The 26,137-nt window shown below is 50.0% G+C and overlaps 10 protein-coding genes and 1 non-coding gene across 11 annotated transcripts; 4 read left to right on the top strand and 7 right to left on the bottom strand.

The window, feature by feature from the left end:
* Positions 1–491: 491 nt before the first annotated feature.
* ASPGLDRAFT_148616 (class I myosin myoA) lies at positions 492–5,330 on the bottom strand. Its single transcript, XM_022541971.1, has 9 exons — positions 5,077–5,330; positions 4,754–4,993; positions 4,621–4,666; positions 4,084–4,566; positions 2,331–4,028; positions 2,188–2,279; positions 1,877–2,127; positions 1,282–1,823; positions 492–1,230 (listed from the first exon to the last, which is right to left on the bottom strand). Exons 1-9 carry the CDS (start codon positions 5,077–5,079, stop codon positions 824–826), a joined length of 3,762 nt encoding a protein of 1,253 aa, XP_022401340.1. The 5' UTR covers positions 5,080–5,330; the 3' UTR covers positions 492–823.
* A 1,348-nt stretch (positions 5,331–6,678) lies between these two features.
* On the bottom strand, positions 6,679–7,589 carry ASPGLDRAFT_25319 (OPA3 family protein; the record flags this gene model as incomplete). Its single annotated transcript, XM_022543476.1, has 2 exons — positions 6,679–7,467; positions 7,530–7,589. 2 exons carry the CDS (start codon positions 7,587–7,589, stop codon positions 6,679–6,681), a joined length of 849 nt encoding a protein of 282 aa, XP_022401339.1.
* A 557-nt stretch (positions 7,590–8,146) lies between these two features.
* Positions 8,147–11,982, top strand: ASPGLDRAFT_1459447 (uncharacterized protein). The gene is made up of 3 exons (XM_022541869.1): positions 8,147–8,581; positions 8,640–9,082; positions 9,140–11,982. Exons 1-3 carry the CDS (start codon positions 8,261–8,263, stop codon positions 11,778–11,780), a joined length of 3,405 nt encoding a protein of 1,134 aa, XP_022401338.1. The 5' UTR covers positions 8,147–8,260; the 3' UTR covers positions 11,781–11,982.
* Positions 11,959–13,210, bottom strand: ASPGLDRAFT_170476 (GNAT family N-acetyltransferase; the record flags this gene model as incomplete). Its single annotated transcript, XM_022542714.1, has 3 exons — positions 12,528–13,210; positions 12,288–12,476; positions 11,959–12,176 (listed from the first exon to the last, which is right to left on the bottom strand). Exons 1-3 carry the CDS (start codon positions 12,733–12,735, stop codon positions 11,959–11,961), a joined length of 615 nt encoding a protein of 204 aa, XP_022401337.1. The 5' UTR covers positions 12,736–13,210.
* Positions 13,211–13,374: 164 nt separating this feature from the next.
* ASPGLDRAFT_114352 (uncharacterized protein) lies at positions 13,375–13,983 on the bottom strand (the record flags this gene model as incomplete). The annotated part of the gene is made up of 1 exon (XM_022539623.1): positions 13,375–13,983. A coding segment is annotated over one exon (609 nt), but the record flags the coding sequence as incomplete, so codon positions are not given.
* A 1,219-nt stretch (positions 13,984–15,202) lies between these two features.
* Positions 15,203–15,295, bottom strand: ASPGLDRAFT_t86. The gene has a single exon. It is a non-coding gene; the product is annotated as a tRNA-Thr (tRNA).
* A 167-nt stretch (positions 15,296–15,462) lies between these two features.
* On the top strand, positions 15,463–16,706 carry ASPGLDRAFT_35122 (D-isomer specific 2-hydroxyacid dehydrogenase family protein; the record flags this gene model as incomplete). The annotated part of the gene is made up of 4 exons (XM_022544514.1): positions 15,463–15,613; positions 15,668–15,734; positions 15,786–16,069; positions 16,123–16,706. The coding sequence occupies 4 exons, from the start codon at positions 15,463–15,465 to the stop codon at positions 16,704–16,706; spliced, it is 1,086 nt and encodes a 361-aa protein (XP_022401335.1).
* ASPGLDRAFT_46529 (uncharacterized protein) lies at positions 16,516–17,294 on the top strand. Its single transcript, XM_022546464.1, has 3 exons — positions 16,516–16,586; positions 16,652–16,752; positions 16,846–17,294. The coding sequence occupies exon 3, from the start codon at positions 16,933–16,935 to the stop codon at positions 17,146–17,148; it is 216 nt and encodes a 71-aa protein (XP_022401334.1). The 5' UTR covers positions 16,516–16,586; positions 16,652–16,752; positions 16,846–16,932; the 3' UTR covers positions 17,149–17,294.
* A 2,149-nt stretch (positions 17,295–19,443) lies between these two features.
* On the top strand, positions 19,444–20,391 carry ASPGLDRAFT_25314 (uncharacterized protein; the record flags this gene model as incomplete). The annotated part of the gene is made up of 4 exons (XM_022543475.1): positions 19,444–19,565; positions 19,890–19,926; positions 19,958–20,130; positions 20,196–20,391. 4 exons carry the CDS (start codon positions 19,444–19,446, stop codon positions 20,389–20,391), a joined length of 528 nt encoding a protein of 175 aa, XP_022401333.1.
* A 1,175-nt stretch (positions 20,392–21,566) lies between these two features.
* Positions 21,567–22,883, bottom strand: ASPGLDRAFT_46526 (DUF1295 domain protein). The gene is made up of 2 exons (XM_022546463.1): positions 22,150–22,883; positions 21,567–22,091 (listed from the first exon to the last, which is right to left on the bottom strand). The coding sequence occupies exons 1-2, from the start codon at positions 22,851–22,853 to the stop codon at positions 21,767–21,769; spliced, it is 1,029 nt and encodes a 342-aa protein (XP_022401332.1). The 5' UTR covers positions 22,854–22,883; the 3' UTR covers positions 21,567–21,766.
* A 41-nt stretch (positions 22,884–22,924) lies between these two features.
* ASPGLDRAFT_170463 (putative DNA mismatch repair protein) lies at positions 22,925–25,989 on the bottom strand. Its single transcript, XM_022542713.1, has 3 exons — positions 25,517–25,989; positions 25,105–25,466; positions 22,925–25,058 (listed from the first exon to the last, which is right to left on the bottom strand). Exons 1-3 carry the CDS (start codon positions 25,921–25,923, stop codon positions 23,182–23,184), a joined length of 2,646 nt encoding a protein of 881 aa, XP_022401331.1. The 5' UTR covers positions 25,924–25,989; the 3' UTR covers positions 22,925–23,181.
* Between the last annotated feature and the right edge of the window lie 148 nt (positions 25,990–26,137).

The raw sequence follows: 26,137 nt of genomic DNA, 5'->3' as shown, positions 1-26,137 counted from the left end.
TTGGTTAGGTTTGTGTTTGGTTGTTTTGTAGGGGACGAGGTGTCGTGCTTACCGGCTTGTATCATTTGTTTCTCGATATCGTCGCTGGGTGGGCTGCGACGGCCACGGGGGGATTTGGTTAAGGGTTGCATGTTTGTGAGTTCTCTGGTTATATTTTCAAACTTCTAGTTGAATGTGAGATTCGTTTCAATTACATCGCGTCCTCTTATAAATGGCATTATAGCCTCATTCCCAAAAACCAGCCTCCCTGACGTGTCAGAACTCGCTGCATATAATGACGCTGCTCAACCCAATGGTTACATATGTCGGTGGACAGCTGGTGAGCTCGGATAGGTACCTCGACTGCAAATCATGTTTGCTATGTTGATGAGTTTGCTAACTACGGCCTAACAGCTGTACACTGTGGCACAGAGGACTTTGAAGGACCGACTATTATTAAATAGCGTATCATATCGTGCATCGAGCACTAATGTAACTGTATTTTTAGATAGGATTATGATTGGTAAGATGTAGGGTTTGCTATGCCCTGTATGGCTGTCTTGCTATGGCTGCCTAAGGCACACTATCACTGCGAAGACAATTGAGCTCTGAAAGGGAAAGGGAAAAAGCAAAGTCTAGAAATCCGGTACATATGTACTGTATGTAAACTAAATTGGACAAAACAATCTATCCAACCACTCATCCAAGCAGGGTATGCAGCTCAAACAAACAGCAAAGCAAGAACACTCTAAGGGTACTAACAAAGCAACAAGAAAGAATGGCAAAAGAACGTGAAGAAAGAATGTAAAAGGGAAAAGAAAAGAAAAGAAAAGAAAAGAAAAGATCACCACTCATCGTCATCATCCTGCTTCCCCCTCATCGCACTCTGCCGCGCCCGCAATGCCTCTGCCAATCCACCTGCCAAACTGGCGTTCGTTGGAGTCGCTCGTCCACTGTTCGACTCCTGATTCATGCTAACGGCACTGTCTCGAGGTGCCGGCGGAGGTGCCGGTGCCGTCTTCCTCCCTGCCATGTTGGGTCTCTTAGCTGGTGGTGCTGGCGGTGCGGGCTTGGCCTTGGCTGCTGCTGCCGTGGCGGCTCCGTTCGGCGTCGGACTGGGGACCGCTCGGGGCGCGGCTGGTGGCGGTGGCGGGGGTGTCGGCTTGGGTGCCGGTGCGGCTTGCTCTTCCAGGTAGGCTTCAGGTGCCCAGCCTTGGACGGAGGTCGTCATGTTCATACAAAGCCACCATCCTATGTCTAGTTAGCAGATGTCTCCCAGGATGAAGAAAGTTTGTAACATACCATTTCCTTCCCGGGACACCACTTGAACGATTTCACCTTGCCGGACAGACAATTCGTTGGCCTGAACACTAGAGAAATCATACAATGCCTTGGCAACCGGTTTCTTCGGTGCCGCTGCAGCCGCTGGCGGCGCAGGCGGGGGCGGCGGAGGAGCCTTCACAGAACCCGAAGAGCCGGTCCGGCTGTGTGCAGTTGCGGCAGCTGCTACAGCGGACACGGATTGAGGAACGGGCTTATGTTGGACAGGCGCCGGTGCGGGGACACTTGCCCCAGGCAAAGGTTGAGGCGCTGGTGCAGGTTTAGGTCGGGATGCCAGCTTGGACGGACCGCCTCCAGGGCCTCCAGGACGAAGCAGCTTGCCGGTCGTAACAGGTCTGGCTGCCACCTGTTTCGGCCGTGGTGTTGGCTTGGAGACAGCGTTGGCAGGCTCTCCCTGGCCTGTGTGGATTGTACCACTCTTGTACAAGTCATCTCTCACAACGAGAGAATCCTTGATGGCCTTGACCGTAGCAATTTTGCCGGGCTTCTTGTTGTACTCAACGCTAGAAATTGTCAGTTTGAAATCAATCAAATATACGCGCTAGTGGAGACATACTGATCTGCTATCTTCAGATTCAACGAGCCACGGAGAGCAGTGCTGAGGTGGGTGAAAAATTCCGTCTTGAAAACGCAGTTCAGAAGAGGATCAGGTTCCTGCGGGCTGCCGACAAGAAGAGAGAACCAGTCGTCCTTAAGGTTCGAACAGCTGACGCTCTTTATTGCACCCACTGGGATCGTTCGCTCCGACGAGATCACCAATTGGTTGTTGACGAGGTTTTGCGCGACAATAAACACATGTCGGTTTGTCTGTAGAAAAAATATGGAATGAGTAAAAGATATGACCGGTATGATGTTTATAATACGTACCAAGACAAGCATTCTAGGAGTAGGCTTGCTAGACCGACCAAATTTGGAAATCAAAACCTCACCACGACATGAGAACAGGACATCCTCTGCTCCTGCGGCTTTATTAGTCGTAGTCCACAATGAAATCAAGATATGACACTTACCGCTGATACCAGCATTGCTGCGGATCATCTCTCCTGGACCGCCCTTGTTCGCCACACCAAGATAATCACCCAGAAACCGACGAGAACCAAGCAAACTCATCCGTCGGCGTTCCTTGCGGTTCTGGAGGATCTTGTGGCCCTGATCACGAACCTTGATATACTCAAGACCGCCAGTCATGCGACGCCAGAAACGCTGGATGCGGGTAGCACATTCTGTGCGGTACCGCAGATAGTTTCGCCAAGCACGCTGGATTCGAATGGCCATGTTGTGCCAGTAACGGTCACGCATCGCTTCCAGGGCAAAGAGCGTCTCTGGGGTCTTGACAAATACCTTCGAGATACCCATCTGGTATTCTTCTGTGGGGATACTAGTGTCCTGTAAGATCTGGCGAGCTCCGGTCTCGACGTCACCAGTCCATGTGTATTCGCCGGCATAGGAAGTCTTCGGGGACAGTAGATAGAAACGCTCCACGAACTTGTCGAAAGTTTGACGGTAAGCGAAACCAGCGCGTCGGATCCGAACGTTCTCTTGGAGACCCAGGTACTTGATCTGATGCAGGACATTTCCAACATTGTACTCCTTTGGCGCCTTGTTGTCATTGGGTTTGATTGTTCGGATGTAAGACGGTTGAGCCTTCATCAGAGTCGCCACCAAGTCGTTTGCAGAGGTCTTAATCTTGTCGCTAGCGGTGGGCGGGCGTCTCTTGTCATCCTGGTTAACCTGGTTCGGGAAGAGCGTGTGGACAAACGGGTTGTTACTCGACCCAACGAGGTTCAGCAGGTCCTTAAGCAGGGCATCCTTGTTCTTGTCAGTCATTCCTTGAACCGAGTAGCTGACATCACCAGCGTAGTGCTTGACGATGAATTGACCCTGGCGACTCTCGAAGTTGGGGTTCTGTCCCAAAAAGTTGAGACGACCGACGAAGGTGTTATCCGCAGCACCCGAATCGGCGTGAGCCGTCGCACAGGCATCGTTCAGAGCAGCGAAAACACCAGGAGGGCGCTTGTCTTCGATTAGCGAACACACCACTTTGTTATCGAAGTAGGTAATGGGTGTCCACTTGATCTGTTCACGAGCATATTCATCTTGTTCAGCCTTCAGGGTCAACTGAATGAAAATCTGTTGCAGCTTCTCGTTCACATAGTTGATACAAAGCTGCTCGAACGAGTTCTTCTCGAAGATTTCGAATCCATAAATATCCAGGATACCGATCGAATTGGAAATCGAGCTTCTGGCGGTCAAGGAAGAGTTGATGCGCTCCACGATCCAGTCGAAGAGGTTGAAATAGATTGCCTTGGACAAGGCGTCACGGACAGCGAGTGCCTGTGTCGTGTTCAAGGGCACTTCATACACCGATCCTCGGCGTCCACCACGTGCCGTCTCCATCAAGCGGATTGTCATAGCTCGGTGCACTGACGGCGAGTCAACATCGAGCAAGTATGCGACGTATGCGATAACCGACTCGTCTGCGATAGCGGAGTTCCCTTGATCGTCCTCGACAAACTGAATGTTTCCAATCCACAGAATCGCCGCAAGCATGCGGAAAACGTCGTCCTGCTCCGCCTCCGTCATACCAATGACACTCATTGCATTCAACGTATCCTGAAATTCGGCATTATCGTCCACTCCTGGCACATCGAAGCACTTCGACCGGCTCGTATACATGTAGGCTTGCGGTTGCTGTACACCGAACAGATCTAAATGATGTGTAAGCCAATGTGTACGGAATAATCAGTATTGGCCAGTCCCTACCTCTGTACTTTTGCGGAGCCGCCTTGGTGAACTGGTAGAAGATGTGGAAGTTCCGCTCATTCGTGATCTGTCCGACAACTCGCGACTTCTCGAGCAGGTAGTTGGTGATGTGCGCACCCACAGGCTCACCCTGGGCGTTGAATTCCAGTTCCAGGTACTTTCCGAACCGCGACGAGTTGTTGTTGCGCAGGGTCTTTGCGTTACCAAAGGATTCGAGCAGAGGGTTGGTGGCCAAAACCATGTCCTTGGTCTCCTGAATGGAGGAGTCACTGCCGCCGGATACACTGGCAATGTACTGCATGATCCGCTTCGCAGCTTCCGTCTTTCCAGCACCCGATTCTCCTGAGATAATCACACATTGGTTGTCCTTGTATGCGTTCATGTTATAGTAGGCGGATTCGGCCACGGCGAAGACATGGGGCGGGACTTCGAGACGGTTCTTATTCCGGTAGGATTCGAGGACCTGGTCAGTGTAGATACCCACTGCGAGCTGTCAGTAAAGGAACTCGATGTATTTGCATGGAGCAGTTGACGTACAGTCTCTGAAGGGGTTGACAGACACCAGAACGTGTCCGATATAGGTCTATCAAGGTACACTGTTAGCCCCTGATCCCATATCCAGCGCGCATGGCGCTGCGATTCCCGTATAACCAAGCAACAGGTATCTTACATAGATCTCGCCATGTTCGAATCGAAGCTTCAGGTTATCGTTGATGGCCTCGTTGGAGATCTTGCTGAGCAGCGTAAGGTCCGACACTCCGATCTCCTTTTTCTTCGTAGTCTCGAACACAGCCTTCTTAACCTGAGGCTTTCCTCCTGCTCCTCGACCATCGCCAATGTCAGCCGCAGCTTTCGAGCGACCGAAGCCTCGACTCTTCTTCTCTCCGCCAACGGGTCGTCGCGAGTGTCCCTGAGAGCGATCGCATATTAGTCTCGCGTGTCTGGAATAGTATGACTGCGAGGGATCGACTGTAGTAACAAGACTCAACTCACCATGATTGTGTGTTACGCGATTGTTCCTGAATTCGCGCCAGGCGACAGGAATTCCGCCGAGTCCGAACGGAAGGAGGTGGGTTAATTCTGGGGGAGGGACAGGTTTACGGATATAATGCGGGAGGTGGGATAGTACTCATTCCAAGCGGCGGGGAAAGGCCGGAAGCAACGAGTGTAGAGTACTCTGTAGATGGGATATAAATAGAACAGTAACAAAAAGAGTGGTATAAAATTGGTATAGCACCAAGAGAGTGAATGTGAAAGAGTAGAGTAGTAAAGTACGGAGAGGTTCAAAAGGAATGGGGAATGACGACGCTGGAGAATAGCCGTCCGTCAGGGAAAGACTGCCAGTGACTGCGCCACACTGTGGCTCTGATTCTAACGCGCAATCCTTTGCCTCCAAAAGGAAATCAGGAGAATTTACACACTTAAATGCACCAATCCAGAGTGTCAGAATGCCGGTGCCTTGGTTTTGGTCCTTGGTTGTACGCATCTTATAAGAAGACTATCATTTCTCGCCGCATCATATCTAGACGTGCTCCTTTTCCATCCTTGGGCACGATTTGGGCTTCGACGCATCGTCTAGTAATAGGATATTGGCCAGTGCTTCTGACAGAAAAGGAGAACTTGTCAGATTCTATTCAAACACCCAATCTCTGTCCCAGACACCTCATCTCCCAAGTAATCCCGTATAACAGCCTTTCCGGATCGCGAACAACGCCCGCAACGATGGAAATAGATCGCTCGGAATATTTGTATACGGCAATGGTAGGTCCACGATGCTGGTCATGTACTCTTGGATGCAGGGAAGGAAGCACGAGTAGGCATATATCCGCCTGCTCTTCTTGCAGCTAGTTCTTAACATATACCGATCAATCACCGAGTTCCATGAGGGCTCATCAAACGCTTCACTGTCGCCCTCTGCACCCTCATGGGGCTGAAAATGGCCTCCTTGAGCACCCCACCAACTGTACTCTGGTCGCTAACCAAGCAAGATCTTTTTTCTATTGATATTGAATGACACCGAGTTTCTGAATATCAAAATAATCGTTAATAACATCCATTATGTCTCCGGCCCGAAGCTTTCGGATGAGGTGGGGAGTCTTCAGAAGGAACTTGGAAAGGTAACTAAGAGTCAGGACCCGACACGTGTGGTGGATATACTTTAACCAAAAGAGGGTGGAGGAAGATTGTGAGTAGGGCATGAATGATGACTATTAAGTTTGTTGTAGTCTTTCTATTTGAAGCGGAGAGGACTGACCTGATTGCTGGGATCTGTCCAATGCATCTTTTCTTCTACAGATTCTGTAGTGGTTCAAGAGAGATTGTGAAAAGGTCCCATGCAGAGATATAATGGTTTGGTCTCAATGCAAAACTGTTTGTTTGTTGATGCAGTTGTATTTTCAATAGAGGAGTAGGAGAGTAGGAGAGTTCTATATACACATGGAGTACATGTACAGGCGTGGTCCGAATAACGTGACATGCACACATCGTGTGCTTCTTTGCAAAATAGTAGGGTATCCAGGTAGCGTGCAAATAATATAAACAAAGAAAAGGCAAGTCTATATCTATCAGTAAATGAAAATAGGATCACCCCATCCCTCAAGAATTCTTGGACTGGGTATCCTTATCAGCTTGGCCAGCTGATGAGCTCTCTGGCTGAGCGTTGGAGGCCTCTTTCGATGCTGGCGCTGCACTCTCTGGCGTAACAGAGCTCTGCGGATTGCTCACAGAGTCCCAGATAGACGAAACGTATGATCCAATCTGCGACAGCCATCCCTCCTCTTTAGCATCTTCGGCCTCTTCCTTCTGTTCAACTTCCCACACCTCACGCGGCAGAATCCGAGACGACGATTTCAATGACAAAGTCTCGTTCTTGGATTTTTGCTGTAGCAGCTCTGTTTCAAGAGCCACCAAGGCCCTCCGGGAATTTTTCTCCGACTGCTCCAGCTCAACCAATCGAGACTCGACATCCTCCCGCCGTGTAGTCTCCTTCCTCCTAGACCTCAAAGACTCGTAGACAATCAACCCACCGGCCACTATGAACAGGAAGGATTCGCTTATAAACGACGCCCCCGATTCAATGGCTTTCGACTCGGACAACGGACGGATATGAGGCTTCGGAGCCGGTTTCTCTGCTTCCGTCGCTGCAGCTTTTGCTTTTGCTATTGCATCTTCTTCTGCTTTGCTCTCTGCTTGTGTTTTCACGGTCGGGGAGGTAGGCTTATGCTTCCGGGCTGCGGCTTCAGCAACTGCTCGTCGTTCTGCGGTGGTGGTATCGCGCAAGAGACCGAGACGTAACCTCATGTCCATGCGGTGAAGCGACTGCGCCATGGAGATGCATATCCGTCGGAAGCGTTCGTGCTCGCGGGCCTGTGCTTTGAGTTGATTCTGGGGTCACGGAGTCACGGATCAGCATGAGCTCCCCAAGAAAGAGGGGCAGTGTGGCTCACCGCAATAGGCTTGGACAGTGTCCGAATGACGAGTGAGGAGAGTTTCAGCGTAAGAGACATGGTGGTTATTTGTATTAGGTGAAGGACGAAGTTTGTGTAAGCAAAGCCGACGAGGATATTAGAGATGGCTAGTTACCCACGTCGTCATCGCTGCCCGGTCCCTCAGGCATAAGTCCACATTCCTATATCGGCTTAGTGCAATGTGCTGTCCTGCTGACATAAACACCGCCCGTTGTTACGGCATTCGAGTCAATGTTTATCGATTTCCTCTTCAGGCAGTCCGTTTGGCGGCTGCAATCCTTACTTTTCGGCAACCTCATCGCTTCTTTTCCTCTCTTCCCCCCACCTGCTCCCGTCCCCTCGCCGCTGTCTGTCGGAGGTGCTTGCATTTCTTGTCTTTGTTTTTTTTGCTTAATTGGGTTTATTTGCCTTTTTTTCTTTTGAGCGTCATTATTGTTTTTGGTAAGTCTCTGAACCCCGTGTGCAATGCCTCTCTTTGTCACGGTTCCGTCAAGCTGTGCAGCTGCCGATGCGGAACCAAAAAGCGATGCAATTGACAGCTGACAAGGTTTAAGGATACCCGGGGACTGTAAAAGCCCTATTGTGACTATAATCAGTTTGCATTTATCGCTATACTTGATGACCGTTACGACTTTCTGGATATACTAGACCTCGAGTCACCGCCAGTTTATAATCGTTCGATGTTCACCTGAGAAAGGACAAAACCCATCATGGAGGCATTGACGCCGCGATCTACGAACCAGGTGATCAAACCTAAGGTGGCGATGGAGCGGAAGGTGTTGGATAAGAATGCTGCTGCCGCCGCTGCCAGAGCCAAACAAAAGGGCCCAGTGATGAAAGATCACCATGCACAACCTCCGCCGGCAATCGTGGTAGAGCCTGATGAGGAAGGGGAACGGTACACAACTGGCGGGTTTCTGGGCAAAGGAGGATTTGCGATCTGCTACGAAGGGAGGTTAATGCGCAATGGACGTGTGTTTGCGATGAAGGTGGTGAAGGCGGAGATGAAGCAGAAGAAGATGGAGGAGAAGGTATGCCTGCTATTCGTCCCACCTTTAGAGGTTCGTTCATACTAATGAAGTCGCGCAGTTCCAAACTGAACTCCAAATTCATTCGAAAATGCGACACCCCCACATCGTCCGATTCCATCGAGCCTTCACCTTCCACAACAGCATCTACGTCGTTCTCGAATTATGCCCCAACGGCTCCATCATGGACATGGTTAGGAAAAGGAGGTGTCTCAGCTTGCCTGAAGTGAGAAGGATTATGATTCAATTATGCGGAGCGGTGAAATACCTTCATAAGCGGCATGTCGCCCATCGGGATCTGAAAATGGGGAACCTGTTCTTGGACCACAACATGGATATCAAAGTAGGAGACTTTGGACTTGCCGCAATGATCATGTCAGAGAAGGACGAGAGGCGGAGAACGACACTATGCGGGACACCCAACTACATCGCGCCTGAGATTTTGGATAAGACAAAACGAGGACATACGCAGAAAGTTGATATTTGGTCCCTGGGGGTTATCTGGCAAGGACTCACTATCCTATCCACTATAATGCTTCGACTAACGAAATTGCGTTCTAGTTTCGCCATGCTCACCGGTTACCCTCCATTCCAATCGAAAACGCAAGAAGAAATTTATAAGAAGGTGCGGAATTTGGTCTACGTTTGGCCCAAAGGGTCCGAGTGCGCCAACGATATCCCGGAAGAGGCCAAGAGCCTGGTTGACTCATGTCTTAACCTGGAGGAGGAGCAACGTCCGGAACCAGACGATATCGTTGAGCACCCGTTCTTCGACATGTACGACGGTTGCATACCTGCGCGCCTCGATCCAGCGTGCTCTCATACCAAGCCGGTCTGGCTGAGGTCACAGACACCACGCGGCGACACCATGATGCGTGGTCATAGTCTGGAACACGACGAACGGTTATCCGGATACATCGAGCATGTTGAAGATTCGATCCAGCGTTACCGGGTTTGCAAGGCCGCATTCTATACGCTATGTGGTGTGGGGAGAAAACCAGATGGGACTGCTCGCAGGGCGGCCGGAAAGAATTGCAACAAAACGGCGTATGCTGAGTGTGCCGTGGAGGAAGAAAGGAGACTCAACCCCGTGATCCCGTTACCACCGGACTTCGTTTACAAATATCCCCATGATCCAGATGGAGACTGGAGTCTCCCCGATCCAGCGTTTCCGTCTCGCAAGGATGACTCCTCGCTGGATAGCAGTGTCCTTTCGAGCCGCAGTATGTCCCTCCGGCACAATTCGATTAACACGGCAGCACTCTCGCGGACACAGACGGCTCTACTGGCCGCGCAACAAAGGCAAAAGGAGTCCCAAAGTCACGCGGCTACTTTGCGACAACAGTCAATCGGACGAGGTTCGACACGTAAGGCGCCCGCAATCAACGATCCAGCAGGCCAAACTTTCCAGCCAATCCTGGAAGCCAAGTCTGCCGAAGCCGAAGCTGCTCCGGCAGCAGCTGCTGCTACTGGGGGCCTGGCCGAACGACCCATGCGACCACGCAGAGGCGTAGCTGCTTCTTATTCTGGAGCGATCCGAAGTGCAGACAGCAACGCTGCGGGGGCAATCACGAAGTCAAGCACCGTTCCTGCCATGCTGACAGTTGGCAAGACCCGTTCACAGTCTAGAAGATTAGAAGCTGCCAACAGCCAAGGGCTGTCTCGCCAGGCGACTGTTCCGGAGAGAGTCCCGTCAGTGATGACCAAGGAAGTACCGGCCAAAAAGCAACCACCTCCATCACGCCCAACGTCGAGGATGACTGATGTCGAAGTGCTGTCGACTCCAAAGCTCGAAAACAACGAGGAGCCCGTGAAGAAGTTGCCTGAAGCAAATTCCCGTCGCTCTAGGACTGAGGTTCCTACACCAGTGACCCGATCCGGTAGTACTAGCGGACCATCCACTGCCAGCAAACCTCGTTCGTCTCTTGGAGCACATCCCTTGTTTCACGCTCGGGATCCATGTCAGGTCGTGCCAAGGACCTCCGTTAGCGAGGTGAACACTGACTTGCGACTTATGCTTTCCCACCTTGCTCCACAATCCTCGGTCCGTAGACGGCCCGGTTCCAGACGCGAACCCCATGCGTATGTCATCAAGTGGGTCGATTACACCAATAGGTACGGAATTGGCTATGTCTTGGATGATGGCAGCGTTGGATGCGTTTTCAAGGCCGAGAATGGACAGCCAGCGAGTAGTGTTGTTTTACGAGCTGGAGAGAAGCACATTCGTCGTAAGGCACGAAGCCAGGAAACGAAGAGCTACGAGTATTCGGAGGTGGACCAGTTGGTGCCCCGGAATGGATTATCAATTGAGCTGTACGAGAACTGCGACAACGATCCATTAGTCCCTCGGAGCGCTGTTCGACGTGCGTTCATCCCACCTTCGGTCTTTGAAGTCAAGCGGTATCAGAACGGGTCTGGCGTCGGAATCAAGCTTCGCCATGACCTCCATGGTGAACATGGGCCTGCGGACTACGAGAAGATCAAACGCGTCAAGCTGGTCGACCAGTTCGGAAAGTATATGATTGGATCTCTGGGCCGACATGGTGATGAAGGGCTGGCAGATGATGACCTGACAAAGAGCGATGGTCAGTTTATCAAATTCTACCAGCGTCTGGGCAATGTTGGTGTTTGGGGATTCGGGGATGGCGCTTTTCAGTTCAACTTCCCCGACCACACGAAGCTTGTTATCTCGCCTGGTTCTACACGGACCTCATCGCCATGGATTGACTTCTACCATCTCTCTCCGTCCGCTGCACGTTACCTTGCCGCCAAGGGCAAGATGCACCCCTCCGGTTTTGACACGCGGGCTGTTGCCTCCGACGAAGCAGTGACCTTCCTGAGCATTGCCCACGGCACGTTGACGAACTCCGTGGATGAGCGAATCCGAGATGTACTCGAGGCGAACTCCTTCCTGGAGAAGATCCAGTTTATGAAAGACGTTTTGAAAGTGTGGATCAAGAAGGGACGACTCGGCGGTCGACCTTCACCCACGGCCTCTGAGGACGGCTCACCATCGGAGATGTTCTGGGAGGGCTCGCAAGAACGTCCTCAAGGAGGAAGCGGCGGCAAGTTTGTATGGGTGACTGTTGGCGCACCCGGAGGCGATGGCGAGTATCGATCGATATCGCTCAAGGAGAAACGGTCTGACGGTGAGGTGGACACGCTCAGGGAACGGTTAGAAAGATTGGGAGGAAAGGCATAATCGGGATACTACCCTTTTTTATACTTATGTTACGACTCATGACTTGCATTTGTCTTGGTTAATACTTGATTATTTTCCTATGGAGTTCGTCTGCTATGGGTAACTTTTGAATACACTTGTTTATACAATGCCTCTATACTATGCAAACCCCTCGTACTCGTACTCAGTACTCCACACATCAATCTCTAACCATATACGCCTGCACATGCCCTCCCGCAACCTCCTCCTCCTGCACAACCCGAAACCCCCTCCTCTCATACATAGGCTTGCCAGCCGGCGACGCAGACAAGAACACCGGTACCCCGTCGTTGTCTGCACGATCAAGACCCCATTTTAGCAGCATCGAGGCGATTCCTTTCCCGTTGTGGGAGGGGTGTGTGCCGAGCATGTCCAGGTCTGCGCGGTTAGTACTGGTAACTTACATGGTGTATAGGTAGGAGTGTATGCAGGAATGCGATGTACATATATAGAGAGTGGATCTGATGCATGCATGGATGGAGGACGTACAGTAATGCGGCTTCGAACCCATATATTCCTCCCGTTTCGCAGCCATACTGCCGAAGAATCGTTCGCAGAGGGTTGGATCGCTGCCTCGGGGCCATTGGCCTTCCCCCTCACCCTTCTCCTCACCATCCTCCTCCTGTTCCTGGTTTCCTTCTGATTGATATTTTGGAAACTTCCAAATCGCAAACGCTGCTATCTCCCCTTCCCCTTCGCCCTCCTCCTCCCCATCACCACCTGTACTACCATATGCATTATCAGGTGTGTCAACAACCTTCAACAAAACACGTCCCGGAGCAGTCGCTTCCCTGGCAAACTTCTCCTCCCACCACGCGCGCACGTCGGGGGTGCGCGGGAATAAAGTGAGATTGAAAGGGTTGGAGAAGGCGGCGAGGAAAAGGGTTGTTAGAGCGGAGGAGTCGCGGGGTGTGGCGGGATGGATATTGAGGGGCATTTTCTTTCTTTATACGGAGTGGCGGTTGGAGGTGTTTGGTGTGTGTGTGTGTGTTTCTATTTTACGTCGAGGATCGGGTATTTCCACGCTTCCTTGGAGGCGGAAGCGGGGAATCCCTGGTCCCGGTTCGGGACATACGACGGGCAGATCGGAACTGCCTATCACCTAGCTAAGCTATCATCTATCATCTAAATACAGGTAGCCCCCCGCGCGGGGAGCTGCTTGGGTTTTCACAGCTGTTCAAAGCAAGCTGAGCATCTTGGGGTTTTCTTGATACGAAAACCGAGAACAGGAGAAGTGAGAGAGAAGAAAGGAGGAGGGGGGAGACCACCATTGCTGGTTGTGGGATGGAAAAGAGCCATCTCTGGAACTCTGGAGGTGTTTGGTGATGTTGATGTCCAGATTTGGTTATCTTGATAAGTCACGTGGTATTATTTCGGTATACGGAGGATGAATTGAATAGTTGGTATTATTTAATATAATCATTTAGTTCGTGATAAATACATGTCAGGTCATTCCACGTCCATCCACCATCATTCATATGCACATTAACACCCTAACCCCCCTTGACCAACTCAAACATCAAGCACGATACTTCTCCGCACTCGCCCCATAATCACTCTCCGGACTCCGCGGCCTAGGGTGCTGCACCTGATGATGATGCTGCTGCGGCAAGAAAGGCCGTCTGGTATGCTCTGCCGGCGTCCTACTCTCCCCACTCTTCGTTGCTTCGATCTCGCGCTTCACGCCTTCGTACATTCGTTCCACGATTTGGATCTCCTCTTGGACGTCTAGTTCGCTGCCGACTAGACAGAGTTCTCGTTCGCGCTGCTCGATGTATTCCCTGATATTCCGCCATTCGTTCTGGTAGCGTTTCAGTCGATCGGGTAAGCCAGAGCCCTTGAGGTATGTGAGGATACCAGCCATGATGGTATTTAAAGCCCCGAACGCCGTAACAGCGGAATGCGGTCCACTGGCCGCACCAAGTGCTGTGATTGCGGCTGCCGCGACGACCTGGATACCCAAACAGACATTGATAAGAATGCTGAAAAACCGATACCGCGAGTCTGCGGATTGCTCAGCGCGCACGACGCGCTCGTAGATACCCACGTTCGGGGCGTGGCGGTCGGAGTGGTGCGGGATAGTGAGGGCGGGGACAGTGTCGATGCCCGTGAGGGCGCGGAAGACGAGCAGTTTGTCTTCTGGGGGGATGAGGTGGTTTCTGTCCGTTTGGGTGACTGTGCGGCGGATTGGTTGGATGGGGGGTTGAGGGTAGGCTTGGGGGTAGGCTTGGGGGTCGGTGGGTTCGGGGTTGTAGTTGTTGTTGGGTTGGTTGGTGGGTGGGATTTGTTGGCTGAGGGGGTGGAATCTGGGGAGGCCTGGTTCTTCGGGGTCCAGGGCTGCGAGGAGGCGCCAGATTAGGCTTCGGCCGCGGCGTTGTTCTGACATTTTGCGTTGTGTTGCAGTTCACGTGGTATGTATGGGTTTGGTGTGGTTAGGAGAATGGATGGAAGAGGAATGATTGCGACGCGACGAGCAGCAATAAAAGATAGCGCAGCTCATTTACCGCCTCGACTCGAAAAAAATCTCTTTACTTTTTCCCTTGACGTATCATTCTTGATCGAGTTAAACCAACCCTAATTTAAGTACCGCACGGAGCAGAGGAAGGCCATCGCCAAACTAGGAAAGAGGCGGGAGAAAGAGGCCGCACATGGCCCACGACAGTGTGATGTGTGTTTTAATGACCCAAAAGTTTTACTAGTTCGCGTTTATCACTGCTCATTTCCCGTTCAGCTGAGGCCGCTTTTGCCGATATGAGTTCCGGGAGGGGTCCCTGTACTAAACACTGATACGGACACGGGTGCCGGACGCGACTACAAAAAGCGGTCTCGGCGCGTATCACGGCCAATATTGTCTTAAAGCTGGAGAATTTATTTAGCTGTCAATGGGGGTTAGCCGGTCTGATAAGGGTCCCTCCACACCGCACGGTAAAAGTACAGGTGATAACTATGAATAGAGGTTTGCATGGCAGTATTATCCTCGGTAGAATTCAGAATGAACATGCACGAACCTGAATATCAAAAGCTTTTCTCTGCACAATCACATCACAGCAAGGATAATTCGCGTCGAGCGCAATTTGTGGTGTTCGGATCGGCCTGATCAACAGAGACTGGTGAGCTGAATTCGACGCCGGTACGGAACGGTCAAAAGTTTGGGCTCGACGGCTCGTCAGGTGTCAGCGTCGCGCATTGACTGGTCTAATGGGGGACGAGAGTCCATATCCACTGGACCCTGATTGGCATGGAGAGTGCTGGCTCCATATTATTCGGTTGCGTAGCTTGCCGGAGTCGGGACAAAGAAAGACAAGCCAAGTCAAAAAGAAAACGAGTATAAAGGACGAGGATAGGAAAGTGCGATATTTGAGAGCGAGGGAAAAAAATAGAAAAAAATCAAAAAGAAGAAGAGATGCGCGAAAGGAGATTCGAACTCCCGACCTTCGCATATCGTATTCCAAAGGATGGTTACGAGTGCGACATCATAACCACTAGACAACTCGCGCTATAATGCAAATTTTTACCAAGTGACATATAAGTGCCTGACAGGCTACCACAGCCATCCCAATGCGGTAATATGTCCCCTCACACAATTGAGGGGCATTTTGTCAACATCCACCAGATTAAATTGCAAGACATCCCAAAAAGATATACACAAACCCAATCGCATACCATGGGAGAGGTAGCATTCGAAAAGACAGAGCGCCTGCTCGTCACTTTCTTCAAAGAAATCCCCGCTCCGCTGGTCGCGCGTATCGAGCGCCAGTTCCCTGAGGCCGAGGTCACTATTTACCAGTCCCAGAAAGGCGTTCCTGTTCCAAGAGGTTGGTCATAAACACATTGCTACGATTTGTTCACGTTATTAACTGACCAAAAAGCGTTATGGCAAAATGCGACGCTGGTTTGCACATTTACCGATCTTCCGGATCTTGAGGATGCTGGCAAGTACGTGGGTTGAGAAGTTGACTAGTAGACTAGATGCTGATTATTCTATAGCATTAAGTTGATCCATACTGTGTCTGCTGGAATCGACCACTTCGTCCACCACCCTATCATCCAGAACTCTACCATCCCCATCAGCACCAGTTCCGGCATCCACGGTCCTCCCATGGCAGAATGGACCGTAATGAATTGGTTGACCTCTGAGAGGAAGTTCCTTCATTTGCGTGAAGCACAGAAGCAACACATCTGGGGAGATGTCGAGGAGTACATGCCCACTTGCACCGATCAGGTCGGGAAGAAAGTGGGCATTCTGGGATATGGGAGCATTGGTCGACAGAGTGCGTTCATTTGCCCATACTATCTCCCACTCGCAGCACTAACATGAATACAGTCGCAAAGGTATCCGCAGCCCTTGGAATGACCGTTCATGCATACACAGCGTCCCCGCGGCCAACCCCCTCCTCGCGACGCGACACCGGCTATATTGTCCCCGGCACCGGCGACGCAGATGGCACAATCCCAGTCTCCTGGCACCACAGCATAGACAAAGCATCCATCCATTCATTCCTCTCCCTCGGTCTCGATCATCTGGTTATCTCCCTCCCATTAACCCCGCAAACCACCCATCTCATCGGCGCAGAAGAATTCGCCCTCCTTACCGCCAACAGCACCCATCCCTTCAGCAAGCCGTATGTGACCAACATTTCGCGCGGGAAGGTCATCGATCAAGACGCGCTGATGGAATCGCTCAAGTCTGGGGAATTGGGCGGTGCTGCGCTGGATGTGACGGATCCTGAACCTTTGCCGGCGGATCATCCGTTGTGGGATGTGCCGGGTGTGCAGATTAGTCCGCATGTAAGCTCTTTGGGAAAGGAGTATTTCCCAAGGTCGTTGGATATTCTCCGAGTTAATCTGGATAGGTTGAAGGAGGGAGAGGAGTTTGTAAATGAGTACAAGCGGGGGAAGGGATATTGAGCCCGTCCCTGTGCATATATGCACCTTTTCAACTCATTGTCGGAAGGTAAGCAGTCATCTTTCTTTGATAGATTCTGAAGCCAGATACACAATTGCAGATAGAAATACAAGGCTAAGCATTCACCATGTATGATCTTAGATGCTGATCATGTGTACTCACTTGTCAAGACAAACCCTGGATCTTGCCATTCACTATAGCTTTTCTTTATTTCCTCTCCTCATAAGTATGTTCGCATATGCAGCCAACTCAAAATCCTACATGATACTCACGCTCATTGGTGATCGAATTCGACAAGCTCTTCCTTCGAAACCTCAAAACGACCAAAAATCATTTAGGGGGTGTTATAACCGTGGAAATGAGGGATTTCGACGATTTGACTCGTTTGAGAAGACTAGGGACTTTGAATCTTGTGTTCTTTCAGTCCCAAGGCATTGTTGTTGATGCATCCTGAGCAATTCCCAGAGTTCAGATCAAGATAAAACTCTCAGAGCTAATACAGACTTCCTACATTAGCCAGAAACGAATTTTATCTCCACAAGCAAGCTCTGCTAGTCCACTAAACTAGAGCATGCTATGACAATGGCTTGGTAAGTACCGCGTCTCGCTTGTAACAAGGAGCGCTATCTTATGCTGAATACTGTGTTTTACACACACCTGATGAATCTAACAGCTATGCCAGGGACTGTATTCCCATCCACCACTTCTTGAAGGGGCTGGAGGATTGGAAATATCCAATCAACACCCAGTATCAGGAAAGCTAAAGGCGACCGTCGAGATTCCAGATATTGATTGAAGAGCACTGGAGTATGTGCTAGATATTGGAAACTTAATCCACGTCGATTTTACCAAAAGAAGCGACTATTTTCAAGACTTCGACCTCGCCCTTGACGGCCTTGATGCTACCATCAAAGAGATATATTGTCGACCTGCCATAACGTTGCCACAGTCTTTGGATATGCGATGTCATACGCCATATTCGCCAGTTGCGATACTAGAAGATACCCCCCCAACCTTTGGGGATCTCAAGGCGTGTATGATCCCTGGCCGAAAAATGGAGTGGCAGTTTCCCGGACACAGCATGTATGACGGCAAACGGGGTCCTGAGGCTTGTCGGGGAGCACAAAATCCCCTGGATTTGGTGTCATAAATTGGGGGACGCTATGGAAGAAGTGGGGAAGTGGTTCAGGAAGGTTCTTGGTAAGCAATAGGGGATGGACACAGGTGTCATGAAACAACGAGGCTGATGCAATTCTTTCAGGCCAAATAACCTTCTATAAAAAAGGGACAGCTCCGTTACTCGCTCATCTCCACATAAAACGAGACAATCTTTTTGCGCCAAAAATCAGTTAGGGGTGGGTGGGTATCCCAATACAGCCCCGTCATCGAGCATAGCGCGGCCAGAGGTTAGGGAGGTGAAGTATCCGCTCTGGAGTGCATTTGGTATTCGATGGACCTTACCTTAATGGGCCACCAAGCAAGCAACAATATGGCGATGAGAAATCTAGACTCGTGCCCGAGGATATGGGAGTTAAAACTCCGCATGGCGGGCTTCCAATTTCGTAGCCACACTGATGGCCGACACACGAGAGAGCACTTACGACACCTTGACCTTTTCATGGTAGAAAGCCATATGCACGAAATTCCCATTAGGGGTGGCTTACTGGGCGTTACGGAAGAAAGCACAGACAGTCGTTAGGGTTAGAACGGTGATCACGTCTAAGCAAAAGACAGTTTGAGCAGGTGATAGTAATCCTGTCGGAGATAAGTTCCGCTTCTACCTACGAACAAACACCATGCCAGAGGCTGGTTAAGGGCCTTGCGAATCACAAAGCGGAGGGCTTGAAAGTATATCTCTCCGCAAAGTGAACATGTAAACAACGTTTACATCCCCCTGAATAACCCCCACGTTAAGACTATGCTAAGGCGAGACTTGTGATTGATGCGTACATCGTCGAGACCTATGGCATGCTCGCACTGGTCATTATGGCTGGCCACAATGGGCCGAGGATTGTGCCAATGACAATCTCAATACCAACAGATGCAAAGATTTTTTCAGTGTCACCGTTGAGCCTCCTCATCGGAATCTGTAGCCATTTGCAGACCAGAGAAGTTTGTTTGGCCCTTGATGTAGCCTGCGATTTGCCGTGGCACCAGGCCAGTACCAGTAGGACAATGAAGCGCAGCTTCAGAGCTCATATCGGGGAAGAGAACCGAGAGAAAAGCTGAAACGCCTTTGGATACCGTTCAGTTTTGACCGTTTCGAAATGAGCCTGAGATACTGGAATGAATATTGGTAAATATTCAAAATTGTAAAAAGATTTGCCATATCTCTTATGTTAAATCAAGGATATGATACTATGACCCGAGCAGTTGTTGAATGCAAGACCTGGCATCTTGTCCTTTCAGTCGCAATCAGGCTCAGGCCCTAGCTGTTCCTTTCCTCTGCACTTATTGCGCAGCTTATGATGGAACCAGAGACATGACTATGAACATGATCTCTGTGGGAAGAATAGAGTACTACTACAAAATTTCCGGGGACGTCGCGGTGCTTTTTATAGAATTCAAGCAAGCCATAATACCCGAGCAGATCGATCACTACAGGCAATAATCGCAGAATCCGTCGGTACGCCTGTCACTAAAGCATTATTGAGTTCCTCTATTAATGCATATGTACAGCATGCTCCTTCGTCAATCCGCAAGGCGGGTTTGATCTACCGGTTATGGGCATGCTATGCGATGTACCTTATAGCGTATCCAAAGCATAGGGGCCCCAGCAACCCATCGAGGGCCCAGAAAGCCCTTCAAGAAAGTCAGAGAGAATATACTGCCGTCCGTTGGCCAATAAAGAGGCCCATTTTGTAAGTTATACCCCGAAAGTTGATATTCGGCACTAATTTCCTGTTGTTCTGGTTGAATAATCGCCCACGATCCGTTCTTTATTTGTGGTGATTCGGTAGATGGTGATCTCTCCGGTTTCAACCAATTTCTTCATCGAAGCAAAGCGCTCGGAGATCCTGCCACTGCTGTATCAGGTCCTGTACAACGGAATTCCCGGAGCACGAGGCGTACACAAACAACATGTTTGATGAGCCTTCTCTCTGATTTCTCGGTCGTGTACTGGCTTATCTAAAGATCTAAAGTTAATTGTCTACGGATTGCAGACTTTGCTATATCTTCTTCAGAGGAGACGCACCATGCAGGGAGCAAATTTTTCAACAGGTAGGGACCACAGATGTTACAGTCTGTATAGACCAGCGCAAGCATTGTTTACAGAAATGGTCACTGGCCTATGTCAGAGCGACCTTCATGGCCAAAGCGTGTCTACGACAAAGAACACGATAAGGTCGGTATTCGAGACACCGTGAGCAAAACCAAGAACGTCGAGCTACATACCACGGCCGATAGTATGTTTAAAGTGATGAGGTAGGTGGTTTTGACCGGAATCTTTTGGGAGCAAATGATTGCTCAAGTGCCTGAATCAGGTAAAGGTCATGCAAAAGGCCGCCAACGAGGGAGCACAGTGTCGCCTATGCCTACCGAATCTCGAAGCTGAAGGTAAAGTTTCTTACGGGAGACTTGACTGCCAAAAACTATATGAGAGACCCGGAAGCATTCCTTAATGTTGACGATGAAGCTAAGAGGGATTGCGAAGAAGTTACGGGTACCATGGGAGCAAATGGTTGAGGTTTAGCTTACATTACTTCACCGACCAACAACAGAAAGATCGAGAGACCGTCTTACAATATATCAGGACGACTTAAGAGAGTCATCATTTTGGTAGCATGTCAGTCTGTATTTACAGAGCTAGCAGACACTGAGCAAACCGCCGAAATCGTGTTCGCGCATGAATAGGAGGAATACTTTGATAGCTATTCCACATGCTATAGTCATTCCTTTTCACCCACTCTTTCGTGTCCCATTTGAGCAGAATGCGGCGCGTCACGCAGAAAGCCGGGCGTCATTCCTGCGCGCGGCAAAAGTGTAAATAGGCAGATTTAAGTTGGTCAGTTAGCCCTATTTATTAAGGTTAAGTGTACATTACCTCAAGGACCGCGCAGAAATTATGCTCAAGAGACAGATGGAATTTAAGAAAGAACGATCCCATATTAGCATTTGAAGCGGATTTGGCCAAGAAGGTGAAATTCTTGTTTGACACGGCCGAGATTATCCTGAGACGGGCTATTTAAAGCATTGTAGCGTTCAAGAACTCCGGGGAAGCATTCCACTCACCGGGAACTCGATAGCACATTTCATGCTAGTCAGTGTTGCTACGCATGCAAAGGGATGGTGGGATACCTGCCGGCAACCGTCAAAGCAAAAGATGGAAAGGGGTGCTTCGACTGGAGCGGAGGGGAGATTATGCACACTCATGTGCAGAGATAACGGTCATTTGAATGGGACGCCAGAAAACAGGCATGTTGGGACTGTAAATCGTGCCTCGGTGGTTTTAAATCCACCGATCTTGCCTAGTTATTCAGAAATTGAGACAATATCGATGAGCATATTGAAATTCGCTTGGCGGAATTATACCTTGATATGGTAAATTGAGGGAGAAGGGTTGTTAGTTGTCTTGTGTTTCCAAGAAGATGTGAGTAGTCCTTTTTGATTCTTTCTCGAACCTATGGGAACGGACCACTAATATATTCCACTGCTTAGCTACATTACCAACTTCCAAGGCTGGCGTCAGGCGAGAACCAATGAGTACTGGGAGGACGTTTACTTTTCTCTCTGGGGCTTGACGACTCCACGGGGTGACTATTGCTATTATGCGGGACCGAACACCTAAGATACATTCTCATGGCAATTGGAGCAGGGTTCTCTGTATCTTGGATATTTCAGAATGTAGTATTTTATTTTAGGCTCTAGATAAGTTGTTCTTGGAAACACCCCTTCCTTATTTCACTCTGCTCGTAATTCTGTTGGCATCTCAGCACCTCTTGATGTTCCGAAAGTCAAGGCGTCAAGAGTGGCTGGCATCCAGGAACAGGAAACTTACTTCAATTTATATATTAATTCTTGATATTACACGTTAAAATCATCACACTCCAACAGAGTAAGCTTATGCAAAATAAGACCTAACCCCCTCCTCAACAACAACACCAATAACCCCACTTCCAAGAACAACCCAAGTCCATGGATTCGCCAACTCAGTCAAGCTAGGCCAGAAGCTGTTCTTCTCAGCCCGCCAGGTCTGCAATTGCTCGTACTTGTGCGGGTCATTAAGCTTGTAGCGCGATTCCTGGCTCGCTTCGTTCTGCATGTCGCCGCCGACGAAGCGCAGGTAAGCGTAGTTCGCAAGGGGGCCAAGGAGAATGAAGGGATTGAAGCTGTTGGCGGCGTTGAGAATGATGAAGGAGAAGTGGACGAGGGAGTCGCCGAGGTAGCTGCACGGATTATTTTCTGTTCAATGAAGATCGGAGATTTGGGGGAGGGGGAGCTTACTTTGGATGCCGCACGATACTCCACACACCGTGGCGGCAAAGATCAGACCGTTCCTGACGGTGCAATTCCAACTGCGTATCGGCAAAAGCCTCCATAGTGAAACCAACACTGAACAAGCCCACGCCCAGCGTCCTCAGAGCACACGACACCTCCGGCTCAACCGAGAGCGTCGACGAGGGCATCCGGAAAGGCAAAGTAAATGGAAGCGTGATGAAAGTCAAGAACGCAGCCTCGGGCAAGAACTGCTTAAAGAAAGCCGCATTCCAGAATCCCTTGTCCTGTTTCTTCAATTCATCGTAGCGCGGGTCGTCCTTGCCGCGGCTCACGGACCGCGACACGATGCGGTAGAACAGGCGCGTGCCCCAGAGAGTCACGGAGCTAAGCAGAAGTTTCTCGGTCCAGGGGAGGATGTTCCAGGCAGTTGTGAAGGGGATGTTGTCGTAGTACACGCGGCGGCCGACGGCGCTCCACCAGGCATTGGCGACCTGGCTGGAGGGCCAGTTGTAGTCCTTTATTTCGCCTCTGTCTGTTGCTCGCGCGGCGACATAGCTGGCGAGGGTGAGGCCGGTGTGCAGGGTGAAAGATGGGAGAAGGGTGGATTTTAAGATGCCGACGTCACCGGCGCCGAGGTTTATATCGGAGTTTCGGAGGGCATTGAGTGGTTGGTCCATGCCAACCACTGGCTTTGCGCCGTAGGCCTCCATTTTGGGTTGGTTTTGAAGGGGTTTGTTTTGAGAATTGGGGAGTTTCATGAGAACTGCGAACTTTTATGAAGCTTGTTTGACGTTGATGTCAGTATTATGTAACTTTCGTTCTACAACTAGTTAGTTACAAGTTAAATTCAATTGAGGTACCCCGACTTCTATGAAACAGGTCATGTATATTATGATATCATCACACCGTATTAGAAATGCATCAAACCTTCGCCGAAAAGCAAAATAACACCCAACTGCTGTATAAATATACAGTAAAACATTTGCAATATATGATGCGAAATATAAAATATAAATGAGTACCCCTGTAAATACACAATTAATCGGACTCCGGTAGATGACGGATATTGGAAAAGTCGAAATCGAGATGAGGAACCTCAGACTCCTTAGTCTCATAGTTCTTGTTGATCAAATCTGACAACCGATATTTCCAGAGATCGAACGGATACGGATCCTCCGACCCAGACTCTGTAAATGCGGCAAAATCATCTCCACATTGGGTATGTAGATCATGCGTTAAATGCTCTTCAATGGAGTCCGTCAACTCCGAAACGTCAAGTGGCATAATAAGACAAACATCATGCAGGTCGTGGCCATCGGGTGTCTTCTCAAGCGGTAATTTGCTGATTTGGATTCGTCGAGCTTTCCTGTCCTTGGGTGGCTCCTGTGGAAGGGCGTTTTGACGGATCAAGTATGCCCTCGGGTCGAAAGGACTTAGCGTAGACTTTGAAGTAGACGATTCGGGATTAAAAGGTAGCTGACTTTGTTGTTCATTCGGGCGCGAGTTTAGCGAGGCTCGAGCTGCGAGATATCTACTATGATGCGGTGAGTTTGTAGAAGGGGGAGTCTCAAGACGGTTCCTGGTTTCCTCTCGCCGTTGTATAATTGCTTCTTTCTTTCGGCGTTCAAAGTCAAGTGCTTGTTCCAGTTCGGGATTGGGTTGAGGTCCGGATAGTTGGTGCAGTCTGGCAGACCATTTTTCCATAACCGGGAATTCCTGTTGTTTGTTTGCAACTTCTGCAGCATGGCTTGGGACTCTTAAAGGATCCTGGTCTTGTTCCAATAGCTGAGAAGACGCAGTGGTGGCTTGTGTATCGTCAATGCCGTTCTGAGTAAAGAAGTCTTCAAAAGTCTCTGGCGTAATAGATGGCGACTGTTCCGGTGATCCAAAGTGCGCTTGTGCCAATTGCGTCAACGAACTTTCTTCCTCTTCTTCGTTTTCGTGCGGATGGTCTTCACTCTCACGAAGCCCCGGCTGAGTGATCCTTGAAAACCAAGTGTCAAGAGCACCATTGCCATAACGTTCCCTATCACGCCCTCTTGCTCTTCTTGTGCTACTCTGTGTAGAGACTGTGGGCGATGCTTGTGTATTCTGTTCAACTGGCGAAGGACGAGCATCGATAGGCGAGGTCGACGCCGAATTGGGATTGGAATTCGAAGCTGGTGGGCTTGGTAAAACTGAACTTCTCGAGGACGTAGGCGACATTTGATTCTCACCGCGATGCCTTCGCACAGATTCTCTCCTCGTGGTATTCGTAATGAGAGGAACTGCGCTTGGTCCAGCCTGGGTTCTCATAGGGGTGCTGAATGGAGTATTCAACTTGGTCATTGACCATGGGTTCAGTGCTTCTCGATCCCCGCTCCCTCTGCGACATTCATTCTGAGAATTCTTGTCCACTGACTGTGTGCTGAATTCGATGCCCCGAGAATTGTTAGGCAACGATGGTTTCCTAAAGGCTGGCGATGGTATAATAGACGGTTCCGGATCGTCACCCATCGCCGGGTCTTGTGAGACTGAGGGAACCGGGCTTTTTCGTGCCATGAGCAGTTCGAATCCATCGTTACCAGGCGCCCTTTCTTTCCCTTTCGATGATTGATTTCTCACGGTAGACCCAGATATATCGCCGTACATATCTCGGAAAAGACCTTCTACCAAAGAGAGAATTCGTTGCGGGTCTTCAAACAAAACGTCATCTTTGGCCGGTTCAATGTTGACATCGTAGCTCCCCGGTAGGCACTGAATCTGCAAGCAGAGAAACGGGTCATTTATTGATGCTGACTCCTCGCCACCCGAGCTGACTGAACGGAGATAGTTCCTATATAGTTTTGTGATATCGCGCGTAATTCCCCTTCCGATTGCTAGGGGTCTGCCGTCGACGCCAAAATACTGGCCTGCGTTATTGACCTTGGTAAAATCTATCCCGGTTAGACTGTGCCAGTTCAAAGGATCAAGGGTTATTACCTGCATCGTTCTTTGCAAGAAGAGCCACTACCTTGTAATCTGCGCCGTCATCTTCAAACGGCCATTCCTTGATCGTACAATTCGAGACGACATCCGTGCCGACAATCTTCAACGCTGCGTCGCTGAGACTTGCGCTTTGGCTCCCGGAATACATCCAATTGTTGCTCTCATTCTTCGCCTTGATGACTTTCAAAGATAGTCTCTTTGTTGGTTGGCATACAGCGTATGTCTGCAAGAGTATCTTGATTTTCGAAAGCGTTTTGCCCGCACTCTTCAACGCCGTCTGTTTCCGCACAGGGATATGCTTAAGAAAGTCCGTAATCCTGACAGTGGTTCCAACCGGATGAGATGCACGCTGAGAGCTAAAATGCGCAGTTAGTACCCAGAATATTCCAACATTGAAGGTACGCACCTAACCAACTCCCCATTCCTCCCATACTTGATAGCTGAACCAACCACTTCCGCCGCTACCCTAGTAGTAACAGCAACACCCCCAGACATCTCCGCCACACTAGCCAAAGCCTCTCCCCTAAATCCCAACGAGCTCCCTCCAATTTTCCTGAGATCCTCGACCGTCTGAATCTTGCTAGTGAAGGTGCGTCTGCAGACGACCGCATGATCTTCAGACGGGATACCGTGGCCATTGTCTTTCACCTGGATGACATCCAACGTGTTTTGGGATATCTCTATAAACACAGAGGTAGCAGATGCGTCAAGGGCATTGTCCAACAATTCCTTGACGATGGAGCATGGGTCTGTGATTACGGACGTTGAGCCGATTGCCCGGACGATGTTCTGGGGGAGGGCCGTAATCGGCATTGTGAAGGGGTATCAAGGTATCATGTTCATCAAATGGCCAAGTCAAGTCATAATATATAAGACGTCTTGATGAATATAGTCAATAGCGAGGAAGTTGTTGAAGGTGGAGAGGAAGAGTCGAGAGACGAAGTTCTATTTCCACGCACCTGATCGGCCACGTGACCAAATCGCGAAAAGCATCGCCAACTCGCTCTCTATCTCGCGATCTCTTGGG

This window comes from Aspergillus glaucus, assembly GCF_001890805.1.
Source record: "Aspergillus glaucus CBS 516.65 unplaced genomic scaffold ASPGLscaffold_9, whole genome shotgun sequence".
Lineage (NCBI taxonomy): Eukaryota > Fungi > Ascomycota > Eurotiomycetes > Eurotiales > Aspergillaceae > Aspergillus > Aspergillus glaucus.
The sequence above is the reverse complement of the archived record's forward strand: the minus strand, read 5'-3'. Positions and strand labels throughout refer to the sequence as shown.